The sequence below is a fragment of the Nerophis ophidion genome, linkage group LG12, assembly GCF_033978795.1.
Source record: "Nerophis ophidion isolate RoL-2023_Sa linkage group LG12, RoL_Noph_v1.0, whole genome shotgun sequence".
NCBI lineage: Eukaryota > Metazoa > Chordata > Actinopteri > Syngnathiformes > Syngnathidae > Nerophis > Nerophis ophidion.
The window spans coordinates 31,675,792-31,693,291 of record NC_084622.1 but is presented as its reverse complement, the minus strand read 5'-3'; the positions used below and the strand labels follow the sequence as shown (position 1 = coordinate 31,693,291).

The 17,500-nt window shown below is 37.7% G+C and overlaps 1 protein-coding gene across 6 annotated transcripts in view; it reads right to left on the bottom strand.

Annotated features, from left to right (window-relative positions):
* The window catches only part of mical2b (microtubule associated monooxygenase, calponin and LIM domain containing 2b), a 107,985-nt gene that overhangs the window by 59,312 nt on the left and 31,173 nt on the right, over positions 1 to 17,500 (bottom strand). For all 6 annotated transcript variants that reach the window (XM_061917373.1, XM_061917375.1, XM_061917376.1 and 3 more), the window contains exons 3-9: positions 15,578 to 15,785; positions 12,308 to 12,424; positions 7,842 to 7,943; positions 6,362 to 6,517; positions 4,746 to 4,846; positions 3,431 to 3,688; positions 3,235 to 3,350 (exon numbers count right to left, since the gene is read on the bottom strand). In XM_061917373.1, the coding sequence (XP_061773357.1) occupies positions 3,235 to 3,350; positions 3,431 to 3,688; positions 4,746 to 4,846; positions 6,362 to 6,517; positions 7,842 to 7,943; positions 12,308 to 12,424; positions 15,578 to 15,785 (1,058 nt within the window). The remainder of the gene's footprint in view (positions 1 to 3,234; positions 3,351 to 3,430; positions 3,689 to 4,745; positions 4,847 to 6,361; positions 6,518 to 7,841; positions 7,944 to 12,307; positions 12,425 to 15,577; positions 15,786 to 17,500) is intronic.

Here is a 17,500-nt window from a genome sequence, read left to right as displayed (position 1 = left end):
GCTATGCAAAGAAAAACTCATTTATCAACAAAACCTTAGATGGGCCCGAGCTCATCTAGGATGGACTGATGTAAAGTGGAAAGGTGTTCTGTGGCCTACGAGTCCAGATTTCAAATTATATTTGGAAACTGTGGACATGGTGTCCTCCAGAACAAAGAGGAAAATAACCATCCGGATTGTTATAGGAGCAAATTTCAAAAGCCAGCATCTGTGATGGTATGGTGGTGTATTAGTGCCCAAGGCATGGGTAACTTACACATCTGGGAAGCCACCATTAATGCTGAGTGGTCCATACAGGTTTTGGAGCAACATATGTTGTCATCCAAGCAACGTTATTATGGACGCCCCTGCTTATTTCAGCAAGACAATGCCAAGCCACATGTTACAACAGCGTGGTTTTGTAGTAAAAGAGTGCGGTCACTTTCATGGCCCGCCTGCAGTCCAGACCTGTCTCCCATCGAAAATGTGTGGCGCATTATGAAGCGTAAAATACGACAGCGTAGACCCCGGACTGTTGAACGACTAAAGCTCTACATAAAACAAGAATGGGAAAGAATTCCACTTTCAAAGCTTCAACAATTAGTTTCCTCAGTTCCCAAACGTTTATTGAGTGTCATTAAAAGAAAATGTGATGTAATACAGTGGTAAACATGCCCTTTCCCAACTACTTTGGCACGTGTTGCAGCCATGAAATTCGAAGTTAAATATTATTTGCAAAAAAAATAAAAAATGTTTATGAGTTTGGACATCAAATATCTTGTCTTTGTAGTGCATTCAACTGAATATGTGTTGAAAAGGATTTGCAAATCATTGTATTCCGTTTATATTTACATCTAACACAATTTCCCAACTCATATGGAAACGGGGTATATATATATATATATATATATATATATATATATATATACATACACACACACACACATGTGCGTGTATATATACACACACATATCTACATATATGTATATATACATACAATCCACCTTTATTGACCGTGATCCTGTTATGTCCGTGTACATGTGCGTGTGTTTTTGTTCAAGTGTTTGAGTCCATGTATGTGCGCGACCGCTTGTCACTTCCGCGTAGAAGTCAGGCTCGTCGCGACGTAATTAATGTTCATTCAGCGTTGTGCCTCTTCCCCTTACACAGTTGGAAGGGCAGCCCAGAATAATAAAGAAATATGACTAACACTAGCATAGAAGTTGGAACATTTAGAAGGCGTAGCAGCTTCAGTGATAGGCTTTAGTTTCACTATCTGTAGCAGCGCACCATTAATCCTGTCCTAAATGCGGACTAGCAGGCCCTTATAGAAGTCTTTTATTAATCCCGACCAAGAATAAACACACCCACTAATTTATACAGAATAAGGCTTATTTATATCTCAACATTTAAATCAGACTTTTTTTTTTTTGTCTGCAAAGATTGAACTCCTCGGATATAACATAGACTGCATATAGACCCTATGTGTTCAAATCTTTTTTGAGTTTGATTAAAAAAAAAAACATTCTGTTCCTGAAATAATAATTAAACTTGTTTTATGTGTTGGTACACATTATTTTACAGTACCTAAAATTCAAACTGCACTTTAATGTAATTGTATTCAATATTTGCAACAGTATTTGAGATTTAAAAAAAAACTCCACAATCTGGTTCACCGCTTGCCGTTTGCCAAAACACTGTTGAGAAGCACTGATGTATACAAGTAATTAAAGAAAATGTTAACTTGAAGTAAAAATCTTTTAGTATACTACTGATACTGTTTCCTGTAGAATGCATTTTTGATGACAAGCAAAATCAATCAATCAATCAATCCACATTTAGTTATACAGACCCTAATCACAAGTGTCTCAAAGGGCTGCACAAGCCACAGTGACACATACTATACAATTACAAAAGAACTTTGAGAGGAAAAAAAAGTTGTCTTTACTCCTACAAAATGTACCAAACAAGAAGCAAAACTGTGGCACCTAAAACCGAGGTACAGACCGTTGCGTGGAATACCTGTACCATTGCACCTCGTGAAGACATATATATAGACAACATGACAGTTGTGAGCATATATTAACTCGATCAAACATGGCAGATATGTTATTTTAGAAGAAACTTCAATAGTCAACAGTATGGATGCAAAGGTACTCTCTATAATCCTGCACGGGACAATCCGACTTTAATTAAAAAAAAAAAAAAAAAAGAACTCTGATATTAAATCGAGATCGGATAATTTTTTTTTGCCATATCGCCGAGCTTTAACATATCACACATATTTATAAATATACACAGTTGTGGTCAAACGTTTACATACACTTGTAAAGAACATAATGTCAATGCTGTTTTGAGTTTCTGATCATTTCTACAACTCTTATTTTTTTGTGATAGTGATTGGAGGACATACTTGTTGGTCACAAAAAAATTCATGAAGGTTGGTTCTTTTATGAATTTATTATGGGTCTACTGAAAATGTGACCAAATCTGCTGGGTCAAAAGTATACATAAAGCAATATTAATATTTGGTTACATGTCCCTTGGCAAGTTTCACTGCAATAAGGCGCTTTTGGTAGCCATCCACAAGCTTCTGGCAAGCTTCTGGATGAATTTATGACCACTTCTCTTGACAAAATTGGTGCAGTTCAGCTAAATTTGTTGTTTTTTGGACATGGACTTGTTTCTTCAGCATTGCCCACACGTTTAAGTCAGGACTTTGGGAAGGCCATTACAAAACCTTAATTCTAGTCTGATTTAGCCATTCTTTTACCACTTTTGACGTTTCTTTGGGGTCATGGTCCTGTTTGAACACCCAACTGCGCCCAAGACCCAACCTCCGGGCTGATGATTTTAGGTTGTCCTGAAGAATTTGGAGGTAATCCTTCTTTTTCATTGTCACATTTACTCTCTGTAAAGCACCAGTTCCATTTGCAGCATAACAGGTTAGAATGCAAAAAAACAAAAACAAAACTTGTGTTCTTGTCTCTTATAAGGATTTTGCACGATAGGCAAAATAAAATGAAAAAAGTGCAGTTCCTCTTTAACTGACATAACTAAGAAGAATCCATCAAGATTTTCAGTACATCATCACTTTAGCAAAAATGGACTGCACAGTTTGACACCGGCAGTGGGGAATGAATGAGTGAGTACGATTGTTTGGGTATGCCTTAAAACGCATGGGCCAAACATAGAAACGCCCCTGTTCATCAGAGATCTTATTTCTTCGAGTTGGAAAAATTCTCACACACAAACCTCTCAGCCAGTATCTCCAGAGGGTTCTTGCCTTGCGCAAAGCCCCTCACCATCCAAGCTGTGTCAAACGCTGCCAGAAAACCCCGAGCACAACCTGTGCCCATTGGCCAGAAGGGCTGCAAGTAAAGAGCATATAACTTTTACCAAGCACACACAAATCAATGGACCACTCTTTTCCACTCGATATATACTGTACCTCAAGCAAACTATCTCCCACCAGTGCAACCAGTAAATGATGTCCATGTTTCTCCCTGATCAAGGCAGCATTCTCTGAGGCATACATACTGGTGAAGTCAAACATTGCAACGTCTGGCTGCCCATAGTGGTTGATGGCATAGTCCAGTGATGGTAGCTGGTAATTTGTGCCAAAGTCAGCTGCCTCACGGGCATAGGAGAGCAATGCTTCCTGGTTTACATTGTCACTGCTCAGTAGACGCTCTGTTTCTACATGATCCTGGATCCAAAACAAACAAGCAGAAACTTCAAGTACAGAAAAAGAAACTTCATGTCTAATATTTCAAGGGAATTTTGGTCATTTTATGACCAAATATATTGTTGATCCAAGTAATGCAAATAGAATGTTGATCTCCGTTATAGCTGAGCAAGTTGCAGATTGTAATTAATCTTGCTGACTGAATAAAGGTTATCCAATCCATGGCAACTACAAATAAAAAGTTTGGTTTCCAAGGGATAATAACAGGAAACATGCTCGGTAATGATTACCATAGCCTTTAAAGTTGCAAGCGTGCAATGGTTTACCATCAGGAAGCAGTTTTGTGTTTATTTGCTTTTATCTCATGCATTGCAGATCAGCAGCAAAAAAATTCTGAGTTAGCAGGACAACAGTCATGAGTGATGAGTTTAAACATGTCGCCCTGCGTGAAGGAAGCGATATCCCTCTGAGTCATTCAGGAAACAATTGTATGTTGTTTAAACTTGTTACCACAGGAATATGTTTGTGCTCAATCATTCAAGACTAAGAAATATTATAAAATGGCATTTAGGATAATAATGACCTAAGTTAAAGACCTGTGACTTAAACAGAATGATGGATGGAGGAAGAATATAGTGCAGAAGAGTTTAGACATTTTTACCCAGGGTGTGAATCTTTGAGCACCTAACGATTCGATCTGATTCTTGGGGTAACGATTTAATTCGGAATCGATTTTCAATCAAACACGATTCCCAATTCAAAACGATTCTTGCAATGTATTATTTGGTAAATTAATTTTAAGGAAACTTTTTCAAAACAGGTTACAGGCTACACAAACTCCTAGTTGCATTGAGTTTTTTTTTTTTTATGTTTTAAAATTATAAATCGATTTAAAATTGTGATAAATGAACAGTGATTCGGATTTGTCTGGGCTTTTTTGTGCAACCCTAATTTTTACATACCTGAGAAAACTTATGCTGAAATGCCATTCTTTGTACAGTAAACAGAAATGACACTGTACTAAAATTAGAAAATCGACTCAAATGTCAAACAAGCAGCGTTTGCAGTCATTACTTACATTAATAATAACCCCTTTGTACAGCAAACTTTGTTTCTTTGCAGTCATGACAAAGTAGTGGGTGTTGTCTTTGTAGTAAACTATATTCTCCAAGTCAATTCCTAAAAACGTAAGCAGAGAAAGACACGGAAGAAGTGACATGATTAAAAATGCAGACCACTGCACAATATACAGACAAGACTAACACCTAATCAAATTAACTTTTCAGAAAAACATACATTGAGGATCCATAGGTGCTATAACAGGGGTACCCACACTTGTTTAGCAGGCAAGATACTTTTCAAATTACCAAGTCAAGGTGATATACCAAATCTTCAAATATTTATTTGCGACTTTCTCCTTTCGGTCATTACCCAAAGTTCATGACCATAGGTGAGGGTAGGAACGTAGACCGACCTGTAAATCGAAAGTTTTGCTTTCTGGCTCAGCTCCATCTTCACCAAAACAGACGGGTGCACTGACTGCATCACTGTAGACGTTGCACCAATCCGTCTGTCGATCTCGCGTTCTATTCTTCCCTAACTCATGAACAAGACCCTGATATACAAGAACTCTAAGTTAACATGTTATATATACTGTACATACGTATTATGTTGTAATTGTATGAATGTTTGAAATAAACTGAAACGATACCCATAATCATAACATATATATATATATTCCTTTTTTTCATGAAGACAACAATTTTAGTTGGTGTAATGCCTGATTCTGATGACTATCGTTGATTGGAATCAGACAGGGTTGACAGTAGTGCTGATAACTTCCACATTTTCAAATTTACATTGGGGAGGTGAAAAAAAGTCCTCCTTTCTGTCCATACCACATGGAAGTGCTTGTTTTTGGCATCTTATTTGCCCAACTTCCATATCTGTTTTTAAACACCTGACAAAAAATACATTGACGGCAAACTCCACAGTTTGCTAGTTTGTGTGTGCGAGCTTTCTGAGACTCTTAATAAATTAAATGATAAATGGGTTGTACTTGTATAGCGCTTTTCTACCTTCAAGGTACTCAAAGCGCTTTGACACTACTTCCACATTTACCCATTCACACACACATTCACACACTGATGGAGGGAGCTGCCATGCAAGGCGTTAACCAGCACCCATCAGGAGCAAGGGTGAAGTGTCTGCTCAGGACACAACGGACGTGACGATGTTGGTACTAGGTTGGGTTTGAACCAGGGACCCTCGGGTTGCGCACGGACACTCTTCCACTGCCCCACGCCGTCCCTCTCTTATTTTTTTAATACAGGCAGGATGGCGCAGCAATTTAATAGTGAAGACAGGAAACGTGCGGTCAGTCTTATGGCTTTTGACAGCATGTCTGTCGCGAGAGTCTGTTGAAAAAAAAAAAAAAAGTGTCTCTCGCCTTCCCGTCAGTCTTTTTTTTTCTTAATACTGAGCTCGCAGCACCCAGCGTCATCGCACAAGATCCTCTAGTGCAGCGAATGTCAATCAAGCGAAAAAAAGTGACATAGTAAATATTTATGATTTTAATTTTTAGGACTACATATTTAATGCCTAGCTGGCAATCAACTGACACACCTTCCGCGATCGACCAGTAGCTCACGATCGACGTAATGGGCACCCCTGTGCTATAATTTGCTAATGTACCTGTTTCCTCTTTGAGTTCCAGGAAGAACTTCTGGTTGAAGATGAAGGCAACTCCACTGATTTCCTCTACTTTGGCCTCTGCTGTAGTGTTCCTGTTAACAAAGTTAGCAGTAATGGCAATGGCAAGCTTTCCTCGAAACTCCTTGCGGCCAAAACCTATAAAAAGTCAAAAAAAATATTTGTGAAAAAGCAAGTCTTTACAAAACAGAATGATTCCACCACCATGTTTAACCATAAAGATGGTGTTCTTTGGGTCATATTCTGAATTTCTCTGCCTCAAAACATGGTGAGTAGAGTTGATCATCTGATCATATTAAATTATCTTTAACCTTCTCTGAATCATTCAAGTGTACTACTGACACACTTTAGATGGGCCTTAATAATCTGCCTTTTTGAGCAAGGGGGCCATGCAGTCACTGCAAGATCTCAATCCATTACAGCAAAGTGGGTTATCAAAAGTATTCTCGTGAGTTTGCTCCCAACTCCATTGAGATTATAAAAAAATCTCCTATGTAATTATGGGGTGATCCTTCATCTTTCTCAAAATCATCCTTTCCCCACAAGGTGAGATCTTGCATGGAGCTCCAAAGCAAGGGTGATTGACTGTTATCCGGTAGCGGTCTCTTTATCACCAAGTTTCTTGCTAAAAGGATATGATTTATTTTTGTGATTCATGTATGAAAATCAAATACATACTTCCATTTAGTTTGTATATTTAGGTTTTGATTCTTGTATCTCGGCAAAATAAAAATGTCTAAGCATTTGGTAAGGTCAAATTAAGTGTGATGTTTTGATTGGCTTCCTCCCAAGATTTTCAGTCCTGATAAAGAATAAATAACCAGTGCTTGTCTTTAAGACATTTGGTCATGTGTTCATGTGAGTAGATATCTTCTCTACATCACTCAGCATTCAGATGTGTCTTTTTGAGCAGGGGGATCTTGAAGATACTGCAGAAAGTGTTGCCAGGTTTGTCCTTTAGGTTTGTGGTCCCTGCCACCTAAAGATCATTAACAACCTCCTTCCATGTACCTGTGTCAAATCTCTCACCTTTCTCAGAATGATGCTTACACCACAGGATGAAATCTTGCATGGCACTCCAGAGCAAAGGGCGCTTTTTCTGAATTATTCCATCGAAAAACCCTGTCTTTCTCACCAAGTCGCTTGCCAATGGACTTTGAGTCAATTTCTGTCTATTGCAAGTTTACAATCTTGTTCCAGAGGCCCTTTGACTTTGGTGGTGGGGAAGATGTTGGAATGGAAGTGATTGGTTGTATGACAGATGTATTTTTTCCACATAGCAAGTTGAGACTAATACAATATATGCACTTCATGGGCAATGCTTGCTGGTTAAGGGGAACAGATACTTATTTTTATCAATCCAATACAAATTAATCTGGAACATTTATCGATTGTTTTTGTGAATGTTTCTTTACATTCTTTATCTATATTACAATTAAACCATTTTTTCTTTCTACTTTACCGTCTAATGTGTTTTTGCGTCCATCAGCTCCAATCACCACATCGAAGTCAAAGCCAGAGATTGAGTGGTTTGAGGGACAGATGTCTGCTCTCCAACTACGACCTAAAGAGGAGCAGAGCAAATCTGTTTGATAAATCTCATAAGGATAACATTTAACACACAGTGGTATCTCAACTTACGAGCTTAACTGGTTCAGCGACGGACCTCTTAACTCCAAACTAGGGTTGTATGATATACCGGTAGTAATAAAGTATAAACTATGTTTCTTACACGTATCCTCCCTGCAGGACGAGAAATAGCTAAACATGCTTCACTATATACCGTAGGAGGATAAAATAGCTTACCGCTAAGAACAAGCTAGCGCTCGATAATGTAAACAAATGCCATGGACGGATCTACAGACATAGACTGTAATGATACCAAGTACAAGACCTGCATATAGTCAATACTACAATGATTACATTGATATTTTCTTTAATCAAAAAAATATTTTTGATTGTTTATAAACTCTGGAAATATGTTCCTGGATACAGGATAACTATAATTATGATCAATGTATGGCCCTGTAAGTACTTGGTATTGGATTGATATCAAAATTTGTCATTCCACTCAAAGCTTATGTAAAGTATCCAAACAGAAGAGGAAGTGATTATTGCATTTGAACAAAAATGTAGATAGAACATGTTAAAACAGAAAGTAAACAAATATTAACAGTAAATTAACAAGTCGATAAATATTCCATCTATTGTCTACCATGTGTCCCTCATAATTTTGACAAAAGAATACAATATTTTAATGCATACTTCAGCAACAAAATTCGGAGAGTTTGTAACCTGTTTGCTTACTGGCACTAAAATGAAACACGGAACAACCCTAAACTATGTTAGCAGTAGTTCAATATTTCCTCCAAACTTTGTAGTTACTAGGGGTTAGTGCAGTTTGTGTCAAATTTTAAAGGGGGTGGAAAAAAAACGTTTTTTACTGAACAGTTCCACAAACCAAAGTCTTGTTTCTTCCGTAGTTGGGAAACTGAACCCCGCCCCTCTGTGCATGGAGCAAGAGGGAGGGACACATACTGTACAGCTCTCAGTGATCAGTGACGCTTTTGCGTCAATCACTTGACCATTTGGTTATGGTTTTAAGTTTATGTCAAACAGGCTATATAGATGGGTGAACATTTTACTGTAGTTTGATCAAATTTGGATACATTTATTTTAGGAACAAAATGCAATGAAAGGGTTAAAATCCCTATTTGCACATGTGCTACATTTTAAAAATTTTTTTAAAGTTGGATGGTCTATTTTAGGCACATTTTTGTGTAAATTTGACGCACCGTACAGCCCTGTAATGGCAGGGATGCTTTTATTTCATATTTTTGCTTGCAACTTAAAGCGTAACAATTCAGAGGGACAGCTTCCACCTTTTTGGAATTCTGCCTATTGTTTGGACTTTTGTTTACGAGTTACAAACCTCGTTTCCATATGAGTTGGGGAATTGTGTTAAATGTAAATATAAACGGAATACAATGATTTGCAAATCATTTTCAACCCATATTCAGTTGAATATGCTACAAAGACAACATATTTCATGTTCAAACTGATAAACATTTTTTTTGTGCAAATAATCATTAACTTTAGAATTTGATGCCAGCAACACGTGACAAAGAAGTTGGGAAAGGTGGCAATAAATACTGATAAAGTTGAAGAATGCCCATCAAACACTTATTGGGAACAAGTGGGTGCCATGATTGGGTATAAAAACAGCTTCCCAAAAAATGCTCACTCTTTCACAAGAAAGGATGGAGCGAGGTACACCCCTTTGTTCACAACTGCGTGAGCAAATAGTCAAACAGTTTAAGAACAATGTTTCTCAAAGTGCAATTGCAAGAAATTTAGGGATTTCAACATCTATGGTCCATAATATCATCAAAAGGTTCAGACATGGCCGAAAACCAACAATGAATGGCCGTGAACTTCGATCCCTCAGACGTCACTGTATCAAAAACCGACATCAATCTCTAAAGGATATCACCACATGGGCTCAGGAACACTTCAGAAAACCACTGTCACTAAATACAGTTTGACGCTACATCTGTAGTTATAGCTCTACTATGCAAAGCGAAAGCCATTTATCAACAACATCCAGAAACGTCGCCGGCTTCTCTGGGCCCAAGATCATCCAAGATGGACTGATGCAAAGACGAAAAGTGTTCTGTGGTCTGACGAGTCCACATATAAAATTGTTTTTGGAATTATTCGACATCATGTGATCCGGACCAAAGGGGAAGCGAACCATCCAGACTGTTATTGACGCAAAGTTCAAAAGCCAGCATCTGTGATGGTATGGGGGTGCATTAGTGCCCAAGGCATGGGTAACTTACACATCTGTGAAGGCACTATTAATGCTGAAAGGTACATACAGGTTTTGGAACATCATATGCTGCCATCTGAGCGCGTTTTTTTTCATGGACGCCCCTGCTTATTTCAGCAAGACAATGCCAAGCCACATTCAGCATGTGTTACAACAGCGTGGCTTCGTAAAAAAAGAGTGCGGGTACTTTCCTGGCCCGCCTGCAGTCCAGACCTGTCTCCCATCGAAAATATGTGGCGCATTATGAAGCGTAAAATACGACAGCGGAGACAGACTAATTGTTGAACGACTGAAGCTTTACATAAGACAAGAATGGGAAAGAATTTCACTTTCAAAGCTTCAACAATTAGTTTCTTCAATTCCCAAATGTTTATTGAGTGTTGTTAAAAGAAAAGGTGATGTAACACAGTGGTGAACATGCTCTTATCTTGTCTTTGTAGTGCATTCAATTGAATATGGGTTGAAAAGGATTTGCAAATCTTTGTATTACGCTTATATTTACATCTAACACAATTTCCCAACTCATATGGAAACAGGATTTGTAGAATGTGTTAACATTTTTTATTTTAATGCATTCTGAATATTAAATAAATGGGATCAAAAGTCAGTTTACAGAGGAACTTATGAGAATCGCTCTCTCCTGCCAATAAAAGCCCTTGAAAAACATACAAACACCTCCATTAAGGTTTTATAAACATGCTGGTAGTATATATGTAACATATTAACGGGCAAATTAACAACATTTAATATTTATGTATTTTGATCATATCATTAACATTAAATTCCAAATTAATTTCATCACATTTGCTTTTTTCCCCCCACTACATCACTGATTTCTACTCACTGCGGACTTCATGAGAGCCTACAGTCATAACAAAACATCACTAACTGTGCAATATCTGCTGTCATTAAGATGCTGACTGATAGAATATTGTTTTATTCCCATTCTAGAAAGTCTAAAAATGACTTATAATCCTCACAAAGAAAAGGGTGGTGGGACCAAGCATCTTTTCGTGTAGTTCTTGCCATTTCCGGGTCTGAATTGGCTGTCAAAGTGTACTAGCTTGTAGGAATACGTCTTGGTCCTTTTGTGCAGGTGAGAGGCATGATTTATATGATCTAGAATGAACTTTCCTCGTGAAAGAAATCACCTTACCAGTTGATGTAAACAATGGCACACACACTAGTGACCACGGCGCCGCCATAAATAGTTTGTCTGCGTTACCGCTTATAACAACATCACTAATACTTGGTTAATATTCAAATCACGAAATGCAAAGGAAGTATTATTGTCGCTTAATGAAGTATTATTGTCGCTTTTTTGATGTTTTTATTAGGTTTTATGGGCTGAATAAAGGACCTTCAATTGGTTCTGCTGCGTTTTATTTGTTTTTTACGAATTAGAATGCATTAAAAAAAAAAAAAAAAATAGTCGCAATGTGTTTCTTAATAATTGTCAAATACATGAAATGTTCCAAAAATGTGCAGTTCCCCTTTAAATGGGGCACTATGCAGTTGAGAGACCACTGTATGACTATTTCATGCATTATGATGATGGCATATTGTACATTTTATCTAGTTATTAAGATAACCATAATAATACATACTTCAAAAACACACACACAAAAAAAAAAAAAAATACACAACTTTTTCCCCCCAATTTCATGAATTACTTTGAAAACTTTGGTCTTTGTGAAATGTAATTTTGGAGGAGTGGTTGTTATATTGTTACACAGTCTGCTATGTGATTGTTACACTATACAGTTTGGGACGCTACACATATGCATGTGTTTTAGTCAATGAATGTTTGCCCAACAACTCCTCTACATTCATGAGTACAACAGTATTTGTAAATAGAATGAAAACATATTGGGGTTAATAGTTGACAAATGTTTGACTGACTTTGGTGAAAATGAAACAAAAGCTTATGAATAATAGCAAAACCTCATTTTATGAACACTTTACAATTAGTACTCAAAGCAACTGCCTTGGAAAGTTCTTGCACATTATCACAATATATGTTGTGCATGGGGATCCGTATATAGCACAAATATGCAGGCACTTGTGGTGGGAGAAACTCTGTCACACAAACTTACTGTTATCAGCCTGATTTTCCGACGGTTCTAAAAGCTTGATGAATTCCACACCAACATGAACCTCGACCCCCAGAATAAGACAAACTTTCAGCAGCATCAGCTGGAGCTGACGGATACCTGGGAGTAATAAAATAACTTACTGTAAGTAATGTATACAAAAACACAACTGTAAGGCCAAAAACACAGTTTGAATAAATATATTAGCCAGGTTTCAACTAGTGAGTCCACACATCGAAGTTACATTAAATTTGCAGACAATTATGTTGTTACATAGATGTGCATCATGTGTTTGTAAATATAACATGGAATATTATTAACTTACCAACAGAGGCATTTAGAGCTTGAAATGTCAAAAGGAGAAATGCATTTTATTAGGGGTGTAACGGTACGTGTATTTGTATTGAACCGTTTCTGTACGGGGGTTTCGGTTCGGCACACGTCTTCACAAGCTGCTCTGCTTCCTGTCTGTCTCAGCAGCAAGCATTGTACCACCCACACAACCATCTGATTGGTTACATACAAAGCCAATCAGCAGTGCGTATTCAGAGCGATGTAACAGCCAATCAGCAGTGCGTATTCAGAGCTATGTAGTCAATGCTTCAGCGTCGAGCAGGTATTCGTTTAGCAGGGGAGCAGGGGACAGCGTACTCTCCCCAAATTATAAAGTCACAACTATTACAAATATCACTATGAGCCCGTTGACCTTCTAAAAACTTAAGCTGCCACTCAGCTCATTCGCTGTTCTGGCTTGAAGTGAAGGCTAATTAGCTTTTAGCGTAACGTTAGCTCATTTTGCTGTGTGTGCGCGTGTGTGTGTGCGTGTGTCTGTTAGGGGTAGCAAAGCCCTGTCTGTCTGTTATTTCATTGAACTCCATGGTGTTCAGGAATGAATAGTCTCTCCTATTGCTATTGTACTATTTTTTCAGCTATAGTTACATTAATCATTAGTAATGTAGCAGCCCAGTTTTGAATGGCAGGTTCCCTGCTATCACGTGTTGATAAAAATATAACATTTACATAATAAAAGTCAACTACAGGCTTCCCAAATGCTGTAATAAATTAAGCATGATAAGTTGACTTGAAAATGTTTAATGTTGCACTTTTTATATGTAGAAGAAAGGTTTTTTCATTTTATTTAATCAAAGCAACAACTTGAGGCAGTTTAATGTGGATTAACGTGGGCAGAATTATTATAGTGTTCCCAATGTTAAAAGGTTAAAGCCATTGTTTACAAATTTGGTAAATAAATAACCAAAACATTTATATTTGGTTGTTTTCTTACTGTACCGAAAATGAACCGAACCGTGACCTCTAAACCGAGGTACGTACCAAACCAAAATTTTTGTGTACCGTTACACCCCTAGATCTTATTGATTTACCTTTGAACCAATATTACCACATTTACCTACTGATGACTCAGTAGGAGCAACTTGGGTTTCAGTATCTTGCTCAAGGATACTTCGACATGGTTACAGGGGGACTGAGAATCAAATATGTAACAATCAGGTTGGGATACAACCACTCTACCACCTGAGCAATGCTGCCCAAAGAAAACATATGCATGAATAACATATTAGAAATAAAATTCCACCATAATAATAAAATATTCCTCAGATCGGTCTAAAAATAGACAAATAAGCACTGTAGTTTTTTGTGTAATCTTATTAAAATACACCTAATGTTATGACCAACAGCTACTGTAGTGCTCAGTGATTTGTGAATAATGGGGGAAAGAATTATCTGATTATCTACTAATTTTGTAGGTGTAGCCCATTACAAAGACGTAAACATTCCGTAAATTGTATGGTATGTTTATCTTAACTGACAACAAAAGAATATAACCATAAAACATTACATAAGGGTTACACGTGTATTTGTATTTGATCAAGGGAAATACACATACTGTAATATTTGCTCACATATACCAACCAGCAATATTTCTGACCTCCTCAGACCTGTCATATGACCATGAGGAACACAAAGGAGTCATGTCCCTTTAGGAAAGGTATTCCTAATCTTAATTTGTTAAATGGATGAAATAAACCTTCACTTCAAATCTCTCCATTGTCATGGGCAAGACCATTGAATAGACAAAAAAAAAAATCTTAGGGGCAATCTTGAAGACCTGCACAAGATTGCAGTGGGCTGCAAGACCCTCCGCAAAAGCTTAGTGAGAAAGACGCCACAATTGGCAAATCAAACCACAGTAATACAAGAGATCATGAAATTGCCCTCACTCTGAAACATCGTGCAGGACCTAATCTCGTTAAGTAAGGATGGTTCTAAGTAAGGTACGGGATCAGCCCGTAAATGCACGGGAGGAGCTGGTTAGTATTTTCAAAGAAATAGTAAGGTCCTTTCAAAGTTAATAGGTACCACAACTGTGCCACTTGTCCCAACCAGTCTCTTTACAGCACATAGTGGTAGGTACCACTCGTTCCAAGGCACACCACGGAATCGGCGATAACCCCCTCTCCAACTCAGAAACAAACATGTTGATGCTGAATTGTTTTTTGATATTCTGTTGGTTTAAATAAACTCAACATAAATAAATATGGACTATTTATGTCTTTGTAAGTGGGAAAACTTAAAAAAATTTGCAAGGGATCAAATCATTCTATGTATATATTCTAACAATGCTGGTGCAGGGCGACAAACTTCGCAATGAGACCTTGGTTCATGACATAAGTCAGAGAGGATCTGATGTCAGGGACTGATGTACATCGGAGATCAGCTTCAACGTAAGACTATTTGTAAGGATGGAGAAGCACCACCAATAGAACACAGCACATATCACAAAAAAAGACACTGACTGAGCAAGCAAACGGCTGTTAATTAAGCTGTAGGAAAAAAATATCTACAGGTTTCAGTCTTGCAGTAAGCAATTAAACAATGTAAAATATAGATGAGAGAAATGTAAGACAACTTTGAAGAGAGCAATTTTTTTTTGGTCACGATGTTTCACAGCGTATCTGAATAATTGATCTTACTGACAATGTGTGTCTTGTGTACATACAGTACAGCATATACAGTAGTTCCTGGTTGTAGGTAATGTGCTAATATGATGTAAAAAATTATACAAGTATTTTCATGTACAGTACAATTAGCAGTGTTACCCCTACCGTTATTAGAGGAATCAAAATACACTGTTAAGACGCGCACATGTATATGTCCCACATGTTTTTATCAGTGTATATCAAAACATGAGCTTTGAAAAAAACTCAAACTTCAAATATTGAACAATATTGTGTCGTGCAGGTGTGAACTTACTGATATGGTCGATAGTACCAGCACAGAATTTGCCATAGAACTTCTTGGCCCCGAGGCCTCTGAGATCTTCAATGGTGAAGGGCCAGAGATGAAGCACATTGTTTCTGGAGAACGAGTCTCTCTTTTCTATTACGACCACCTTACAGCCCAACAGGGCAAGCTCGATGGCTGTCCGCAGACCACAAGGGCCACCGCCAATGATCAGGCACTGAATAGGAAAGAGAAGAGGACAAACGATCAAAAGGCGCGGTAATCAAGTTTTTAGTAGTTTGTGGAATAGGTTGAAGGATAACATGCATTTTTTGCTAAATTGATTGCAATAAATTCATTTAAAAAATGTTCAGTACTTTAATAGTACATATACAAAGGAACTTCGATTTACAAACGCCTCTATTTGCAACCTTTACAGTTTACGATCCTCTGTGCGAACCGTGTCTTGGCATATGGACGGTTAATTCATTCATACTTTTATTTTGCATCCCCATTTAGCTATCCATTTGTGTCAACAAGATGAAATTTAGTCTGAAGACCTTTGACAAGTTGACTTCATGTCCGTCGCCACCCATTAGGACCTTTGAAAGTGTAAAATACGATCCACCTTGAAGAGGAGGTATTTTATTTTAAAAGTAAACCGGATACTATATTTTGTGTTTGTGCATGACGTCCTGTCCTACAGTAGATTTAATGAACTGGTTTGATGCGGCATCCTGAAAAAATAGAAGCTCTGCGTATATTTAGCGCTGGATTGCAGAACGGCAACAGCACGTCTGTGATGTTCCGCGGGCAGTGAAAATTGACACATTGACGCAAATGAAAACAGAAAGAATACGGAGGTGCTCTTGTGCCAATCCGCGACCGGCCCGCATTCAGTGGAAATCTGGGGTTAGGGATCACTTTGTTTGATCAGAAATGATTAGCAAAGGAGGCTATGTATCGCAGCAAGTCATTAATTTTGATGAGACCGAAAAAGATGCCACAGTGGACCTTTACTACACTTACTACTTTATTACTAAAACTTAACCAGACGTTAGTTTGTTTACACAACCAGGTCTATGCAGTTATATTTAGGCATAGCAACCACAAAATAAAAAAACTAATGTGATCTATTGTCCTTTATTTATGTTTAGTTCTGCTATCAAGCACTACTAATATAGTACAGAATAAACTCAACTGCATCACAGAAAGCTTCTCAACAAATCAAATGTTCAAACAGTTTACAAAGTGATCGCTGCAGATACATGTGGTCCGATTGTATTCCACGAGACGAGCCACTTGCATAAAATTATAACATAAAAGTGACACTTTTAGTATTTATTTTTATAGCGCACCAAGATTAAGTACACAATATCAGTTTGCATGCAAATGTTTAATCAGTGTTACTTTTTTTTCTTACAATACTTTGTGCGTTTGAAGCACAAAGTCTGCTCTCCTGTTTTCAGGGACCCTCCTCTTCAAAAGCAGACCAATCAGAGCTTTGCGGTCAGCATTGCCGAGGACGCAAACCTAGGATTTTTGTGCGGTGCATGCAAGACTTGCGGGAAGGAACGCAGGGGGAGGAGTGGGAAGGGGGGAGGCAAGACAGCATCACTCGATTCTGATACAGTATTTATTTCATAGACACACTGATTTATTTTTGGCCAAGAAATGTCTGAATTGATTTCAACTCAATGAATCGTTTCGGATCATATCTTTCCAAATAAACTAATACCGGCCCTAAATCGAATTCCCAACATCAAATTACGAATAGAATTGACAAAACTAATTGTTAGACCCCTATTTACAAACCCTTCGTTGTTTTTTGATTTTAACATATACACACTAATCTCATTTTACAAAAACATGCAAGCGTTAATAATAACGTTAACAATAATGTCAAAATAACAGACCAATTCTTCATAAAAAGTCTCAAATTTAATATTGATG